Source organism: Hemibagrus wyckioides, linkage group LG19, assembly GCF_019097595.1.
Source record: "Hemibagrus wyckioides isolate EC202008001 linkage group LG19, SWU_Hwy_1.0, whole genome shotgun sequence".
In the NCBI taxonomy this organism is placed as follows: Eukaryota; Metazoa; Chordata; class Actinopteri; order Siluriformes; family Bagridae; genus Hemibagrus; species Hemibagrus wyckioides.
Window position 1 is genome coordinate 13,841,485 of NC_080728.1, and position 8,516 is coordinate 13,850,000.

At 38.9% G+C, this 8,516-nt stretch overlaps 1 protein-coding gene across 2 annotated transcripts in view; it reads right to left on the reverse strand.

Moving 5' to 3' along the window:
- btbd11a (BTB (POZ) domain containing 11a) overlaps window positions 1-8,516 on the reverse strand; it is a 214,870-nt gene that overhangs the window by 21,166 nt on the left and 185,188 nt on the right. The window contains exons 6-8 of one of the 2 annotated variants that reach the window (XM_058416565.1): window positions 8,422-8,511; window positions 5,624-5,725; window positions 2,230-2,323 (exon numbers count right to left, since the gene is read on the reverse strand). In XM_058416565.1, coding sequence (XP_058272548.1) covers window positions 2,230-2,323; window positions 5,624-5,725; window positions 8,422-8,511 — 286 coding nt within the window. The remainder of the gene's footprint in view (window positions 1-2,229; window positions 2,324-5,623; window positions 5,726-8,421; window positions 8,512-8,516) is intronic. The other variant, XM_058416566.1, reaches the window with a different exon arrangement.

Sequence of the window (8,516 nt, forward strand, 5' to 3'; positions counted from 1 at the left end):
CAGTGTTTACAAAGCGAATGTGACCAAGGAAGTGCAAAGAAAGTCAAACGCTCTTTACTAACAAAAAGGTACATATAACTTTGTGTCACGTAGCATCGCGGACACGCATCCCAGAGCTAGTGCTAAGAAAATGACCAGATAAGACCCTTCTTCCTCGGCTGGGATCATTTAGAACAGCATTTAAACTGCATTTAAATTGAAATGTTTTCCTGAAGAAAAACATCATTTCTTTACAACTGAAGAAAGAAAGACATGAACATCTTGGAAGACAAGGGGATGAGAAAATTATTTGTAGATTTTTTGTTCTGAAAGTGAACTTCTCCTTTAATTTACCATCACTGATTATTTCTATATGCACACACACCAAAGCTGCTGACGCATTGAAAGTCACAGAGAGCATCAAAAGACTCTCTCATTCACAGTCCAGACAGTTTCTTTGAGTGAATGTACCAAACATGACACTATTTTCTTGAATCCGGAGTCTACCAGATAAGACGATATTAATTCTCTTAGCTGGATCTTCCTGCCATTGTCCCTGCCTTGCTCATTAGCAAACTAAATGTGGATTACTATAAAGCTGCTTTGAGATAGTGTCTACTGTTAAAAGCACTGTACAAATACAACTCGAATTGAATTAACGCTGTTGTCGCTCAGTCCATTTTCCCCTGCTGAATATGATGAAGCTTCTTTCTCCCCTTTTAATCCTCACTATCTTAAATCTGTACTAATTCAGTTGACTGTAATTGAACAGGATGCCAGACACTGGCCACATAATCTTCACTTTCACTCTATGACGCCAAACTGATGATGGATTCATGTATAAAGGAAGCGAGAAATGCCTCATAGTGTAATATAGTAAACCTCTTAAAAAATCCCAGGGTCTGTCAGCAGGTCCAGACTTATATTCCTCATGCTTATTGGGTTGTATGTTTTCCTTTTTCTTTTTTTCTATGCTGCAAATCTGATTTGAACAGCACATTTCTACGCAGTTTTTCAGAGATGGATGAAAATTTGTCTACAGTTGACATATGGCCGATGTGCAGTGACTTTCTCAAGCAGCAGATGTTCGTTCAGCTACAAGCCATTTCAACAGCTATTGACCATTTGGCTACGACGTGGGTTTATTTTTCTACACACTGATTAAATCTGGTGCTGAATTACAATATACTACATTACACATTGGAAGCATTTCTATAAAAAAAATCTTTATAGACTTGGTTGAAGCTGTATTTTTTTTTTTTTTACATCACAGTTCAGCACGTACAAATGCTGCAATTAAGTCATTTCAATAAGAAAAAATGCTCCAACAGAGAAGTTCGCCACTTCCTGATGATCGTGGACCTTCTCACAGACTCCAGCTGATTGTTTTGCTAATGTAAATCAGTTTCTTGTCCTTGGCACAAAGGGAGAAAAGAGTATACAGATTAAAGGAAAAAACTTCTGGGGTAATTGACCAGCTGTATGTCAAACTGAGCGTGAGGAATGAGAGCTGATGAGTTTCCGATGTCGTGAGCCTCAAACAACCTTAATATCACACATTCCTTTACTTAAAGCACTCTTATGGCATGCATACAGATGATTCTGTGTAAGATCTCCTCCTCAACCTTGATGCTCTTTAGCTATTGAGAAAGGATTGATGAAGGCATTTACCTGAGCACCTAATCAAGCATGCTTCCAATGCCACCTGTATAGGGACCTTCAGGCTAAGTCGACTAGTTAAGTGATTTTCAGAATGATGCAAGAAACTATTTAGGCAAATCTAATGAAAATCTTTTGGCCTCATTCATATTCATGGGCATGCCTCTCTTGGGATTTTGTGTTCTAGTTGAGGAGAAAATTATGGCCATCTATTTATTGTCCAGCATATATTTCACGTTTTCATATTGTAGCATCATTTCCTGCATTATATAACATGATCAAATGTTTAACAACTTGTGTAAAATGTATCCCAAATAAGCAAGCCAGCCATGAGGAAGAAACCTCCTCTTCCTCATGCTACATTAGATAGTGTGAGTAAATCATTTCTCTTCTATAACTGTATACTATAGAGTCAAGTAGTGCTAAATGTTTTACGAATATAAGAAAGCATCTGTGTTATTACCAGCGCTTGACTCGACTCTAGCTACATCTACAAACAAATCTAGCATAAAAACTAACGCTGAGATAGACAGGTAACCCATGTTGGAGAAAACCTTCTGGATAACATGGTGCTGAGGATTGCTGTGTCACCTGCGGCAGAGGCCAGCTGGAGCGGTGTTTCAGCGTAGTTCTCGGCTCCATCCTGCAACGCCCCCTCCACGTTGGCTCGGGCATCCAGTAGCAGCTAGCGTGGATCGGGCCGTAACGGACAAAACACATCATTATAAAGCAAATACAAATTTATATTGTGTATCTATCACCTACATTTTTCACAAGCAAATACAGTGTAACTACGGCAGACGGGTAGAATAAAAAAAGATTAATATAGTAAAAGAGCTGAATTTGTGCATCTCAACAGCTGTAACAGGACTTGGGTAATTTCATGTGTAACTGGGTGAACGTAACATTTAAAATAGAAAGATATCGCTGTAACACTCTACATAAGCACTTTATGACAACTGACCTACATAACTTTTAATAACTGGCATTATAGTATATATAATATATATTCATGACACTTTTCAGGCTGCGTTAGTGAAAACGTCATGAACTTGTACCAGCAGTTCATACAACTGTAATGACCTTCACTCTCCCATCCACATGTGGAATTACCCGAGAAACAACGTCCTGTTACGTCTGAAAGCACATAAATACCTAGCAGTTCCTTTCAGAGCTGCAACATCAAACCGTCACAACCGATAAATGAGAATACAAAAACTAGGCAATAAGATTTCATTGTCACTTAGATAGTCTATCTTATAAAGCACAAGGTAGCAGACACTACGCCACTTCACACCACAAGCAGACAACCCAGGTGTATTGATAAATATACACACATAGTATACAGTATAGATATTTTAATATATGTTGTGACAGTCACCATCCTGCTTTCAGTACACATCAACCATGCTGAGAATCAACCCCAAAGCTTTTGAGCACCACAATCCGGCAAACCAGGAATGATACGTCAAGCAAAATGAGCTTAGCATCTCGGTGTTGCATATCGGGCTTTATTTTGAATTTGACTAGTCTAGAACTGAACAAATCAGGCTTGAAATGCCAGGTAGAAATGAGTTTCTACCCGTCATGTCCGCTAACATCACAGACTCTGTTTCCCAGAGGTCACCGGGGCCTACACGCATAGCTACACCAGACTCACCTTCCAACAAGCCATCCGCACGCCTACGCTCTCAGCCACTGTCCTTCTAACCTCTAAACTTTTCACCTGTTTTCAAATCTGTCAGAAAACAGACTTGTGCGGATACAAGTGAGGGTGAGGTTATTTTAACAGTTCAGAAATTCAAAGTCCAGAAATTGGCAGGTAAAAGACATGTCTAAATCAGGCAATGGTCAATATGACTTGGCGAAAAACAACCGAAACTGAAATATGTACATTTACATGTATGGTGTTTGGAAGGTGTCTTTATCCTGAGTGATGCACAAAAGTGCTTTTGAAGTCTCTATCACTGAATACAGTGATACTGGTTCACTAGGTCACAGACTAAGAAAACTCCTCCTGGGAGGAAATACAGAAGGAAGAGTACTTATCTCTAACAGTAGACAGGCATAGAAATGTCACAGACTTACTAAATGATTACTTCACAAAGAAACAACGGTGCTTATAAACAGTGACAGAGACAAATAAATCACCGGGAAACATGATAGTCCTAAGTTATGTGAACTTGTTTCTTCCCTTTAACTCCAACTGTCATGATTTTGAAAAGTGAACACAAGTTTCTAAGTTTTCAGAAATGAAAACTTGAAGTAATCCATTATCTTGAGATCTTCAAGTTGAGGTCACTCACATGTTTAAGGCAGCAGGTGTCTTACAGTGTGAAAACAGGTGAATATAACTAGAAGGACAGTGACTGTGAGTGTAGGAATGCAGATGGCTTGTGGGAAGATGAGTCCGGTGAGGTCATACATGTAGGCCGTGATGAACTTTGGGTAATGAAGCCCGTGACATTAGTGGACGTGACACTACCGGTGATTGAGACAAGCATCCATTGATTACACCCATGTGTACTTGTGAAAAAGTGTGTGAAACCAGTAAAAAAAATGATAAAGTGACATTATGATTGTGTGGGTGTCTGATTTATGTTGTTTTTCCCTAAAAGATTGACATAAGCAGTTTACACCAATCAAGCATAACATTATGACCACCAGCCTAATATTGTGTTGGTCCCCTTTTTGCTGTCAAAACAGCTCTGACCCGTCATGCACTGTGTATTCTGACATCTTTCTATCAGAACCAGCATTAACTTCTTCAGCAATTTGAGCAACAGTAGCTCGTCTGTTGGATCGGTCAGCCTTCACTCCCCACGTGCATCAGTGAGCCTTGGCCGCCCATGGCCCTGTCATCTGTTCACCACTGTTCCTTCCTTGGACCACTTTTGATAAATACTGACCACTGCAGACCGGGAACACCACACAAGAGATGCTCTGATCCAGTCGTCTAGCCATCACAATTTGTCCCTTGTCAGACTCACTCAAATCCTTACACTTGTCCATTTTTCCTGCTTCTAACACATCAACCTTGAGGACAAAATGTTCACTTGCTGCCTAATATATCCCACCCACTAACAGGTGCCATGATGAGGAGATAATCAGTGTTATTCACTTCACCTCTCACTGCTCATAATGTCATGCCTGATCGGTGTATATTCTCATGCCATGACAGAAAAATGTCAGTAATATTGTACTGTAGTTAATAACCTGAGTTTTGTAGTAGGTTTAGTTGTTTGAAATGCTGAAAAGAATACTTTTAATAAATCATATTTATTAATTAATTCATATTTTTTTCAAACAATCTATTTAACAATTCAATTGAAAAGAATCAATACATTAATTGATTGAGCAAAGTGATTGTTAGTTGCAGCTCTAGTTACATGGTAGTTGCGTGAATATTTTTTGCATAATGACACAAGTATAAGACGCTTAAAAAAATAAGGGAAAAAATAAATCCATTCTGTAGCATTAAACTTTATCATAGCACCTGCAATGGGGAGGTTGTGATCTAGTCCATGCATTTCACATCTCCTGCTAGTCTGGATTTCTGCTAAAATGAAAAGTGACCAACCGTGGCAAGAGAAAGACACAAGCAAATAAAAAAAAAAAGCCAAAACAAAACAATCCTTTTCATTAAGCGAATGGTTTCAGTTAGTAGGAGAACGCAACGAAAACAAAGCATGTGGATTTTACTTCAGAGGTAATACAGATCAAACACACGCATATGTATGTGTTCTTAAGAAATTCAAGTGCTTTTTGTAGAAAACATGTCCTGCTATTCACTGTTTACTGACTCATTAAATCCAGCCAGAAGAGAAACATCTAGTCCACAGGAGTATTTTTTGCCATTATTATTATGTTAGTGCATAATAATAATAATAATAATAATAATAATAATGATAATAATAATAATAATAATAATAATTGAAGGAGAGTGCAGAGATGGAAGGCATTGAATTATTCGCATCATTACTACCTGCACGACAGGGACGTGTCCGTGCAACACGGCGAAAGTGAGTGGAGTCCCCTGCCTGGTGTCGGGATAAACTGAGGGGTGTCTGTATATTGAGCTGGGAACCTGGGAAGTCATATAGGGGAAGTTCAGGGAAAGACATAGCATTCAGCCATTAAACACTGGAGGTAAGTTGGACGTGGAAGAAGAAAAAAAATTAAGAGAAGCAAGGAAAAAATATAAAGGAGTGACTGAGAGGAATGTTGGAGCGGAAAGTTGGAGACAGCTTTTTTTTCCCCACCTGCCCCTGTGCTAACCTCAGACAGTTAAGAATAGACTTATAGGATTCTTTTTTAATAATAGAAATCCATCCCATGCTGAAAACTAGCCTTCCCTTTCCTCACTCTCCATATAATAACTCACACATTTCCCAGTGCTTTAGCCAGAGACCTGGCCATAATCTGCTGGGTTTCTTTGCAAGTTTTAAAGAAAGTGACAGATAGACTGGAGGAGAGATAATTGGCAGAGAGCACAAATGCTGGAGGACACACTAAAGGAGTGACTCATAAGCAAAAGTGCCAAAAGCTGTGACTTAAAACATCCTCTCCTCCTCTCTAAGCTGTGCTTTCTATCAGGCAAAAATCCATTTATTAATCATTTATTGTTACATAAAGACGTTATCTGTGAAGAGCTGAACGGTTATGAATATTGACAGCCTGGAAATGTTATATATACTATCTGGTGAAACATATCACGAATTTGAGGTGCGTCCCAAATCGCATACTTATGCACTTTTTTTTAGTATGAATACTGTGAGTAGTGAGAGTGTTTACGCCAACAAGAAGATGATGGATGATGAACATATTCAACATGGAAGTGTGGAATGTCAGACACGTCAACGATGGCAGTTCTGTTTGTGTAGTGCAAAAGGGGCGGAGCTAGCAGACACTGAAAACTTTACAAGGTGGACAAGACATCTTAAAATGTCTTTTAAATTAGTCCATGGTGTGTTCACTGTATTTAACTAAAGCTATGTGACATTGCGTGCGTATGACAGCACTGACCATCGGCCAGGAAACGGTTTAAAGTTCTAGTTAGTAAAAAAACAACAACATTCCAAATTATACGCTAGGCGCTAGAGTGCATAGAGTAATATAGTAGTATAGTGTGCAGTACGTCAATTGGGACACAACCTGGGTTTGGGCATACATTGACACCTTAAATTTAAGCTTTCACCAAACCATATATTTTGGAAATAGATTTATTTACAACCTTGGCCTAGCTTGAAGGCCAACCTTGGCCTTCATGCAGAGATTAGTTTCAGAAACTTGCCTGAAATCATGCTAGCTATGTTTGATTTCCTCACACAGTGAATGTCACACTTTCATTAATTGTTTGATAGCTACTGTATAAGCTGCGGTGAAATGGACACAACCATCATCAATTCAGTTGGCCAGCAGATATCAGAGAAAAGGTCTCTGATGGTCAGTAGAAGAGGTTTTGCTAGAACTTTTACGCAACAAAACACATTTCAGTTGAGGAAAGTCTTTAGTTTGGAAAACTATACTTAGTAGAAAATGTCATTGTTTCCCTAAGTGAAGAGTTTTTCCAGGCTGCCACACGTATAATCTTCAGTTCACAGATGCCGTATTCTAAATGTGATATTTTAGTGCATTATGAAACAAGAATGCTGGTTGCTGAACAGGCACTTGGCATTTTGTTTAAGAGTCACTCTCTCTATTCGAAACCACAAACAGATCAAAACACAGTCAAATCCATGAAGCCTTTTCCATTGCCAAGTCAGACTTTAATAAAAATTCGGGTTATCAGGGTTCGGTCTATGGGATACTTCATGCTTTTGACTTAAATGGGACACAATAAGTTAAGTGTGTCTACTTTGGGAAGAATTTGCATTTCAATTGAAAAGAAAACAGGATTATCCATTTGCATGTAATGTACCTGTATACATAAGTAAATTCTTTCTTTACTGATTTTTTTTTAGAATCAAGGTTTAAGCAGACACACTTTTAACCCTTTAAACTCTCTCCTAAATGATCATTCAGTAACTTGTATTAAAACACATGTATTTGCATAATTCAGTAACTACATTGAAAATACAGTGGAACCTGGGCATATGAATTTAATTCATACTGGAGGCGAGTCCTTAAGGTTAAAATTCCAATTACAATACAAATTTTCCCATGAGAAATAATGTAAATGCAGATAATCCGTTCCAGCCACCAAAAAATATTACCAATATTACTAATCATGGGGTCATGGTTCTCACAGGAAGTCATGCCACCAAGCTAGGGCTAAAAATAGAACAGACTCCCCACACCACCAATCTGTCAACAAAAAAAACGTGCAGAAAATCACGTAGCTTTTGAAAGCATGCCGAAGGCAATGTTGTTATTGTGGGTTGACTCTTTCGAAACAGCTTTCGCTGACTGATAAAAATTGGTTTGCTTTGCTTGGCTTTCCTCTGATGCAAAAAAGTTTTGAACGGGTCCCAGATGTACGAGCACCTAAGGTTAGGTTCGTTCGTATGCCGAAAATGCTTCGTTAGCCGATGCAAATTTTCAATAAGGGAGGGCATTCGTATGCCGAGTTTCCACTGTAATAGGAAAGATGGGTAAAGACTGAGGAATTAATACAGCTCTGTGATAGTTTAAAGGGTTAAACACAACACTGACACTTTATACATGGCATGCTGACAGCAAGAGAACAAGAAGATAGACAGACATCAGCTACTGATACAGAACAGGTTACATCTACAAAGACAGACTGGATTTGATTTCTAACATCATTTGATTCATACTGACCTCGCTGTTGATATCAGCCCCGGCGTCCAGCAACATCTGTACCATGGCCTCGTCACCACGGACACATGCGTACATGAGCGGGGTCATTCCCTGCA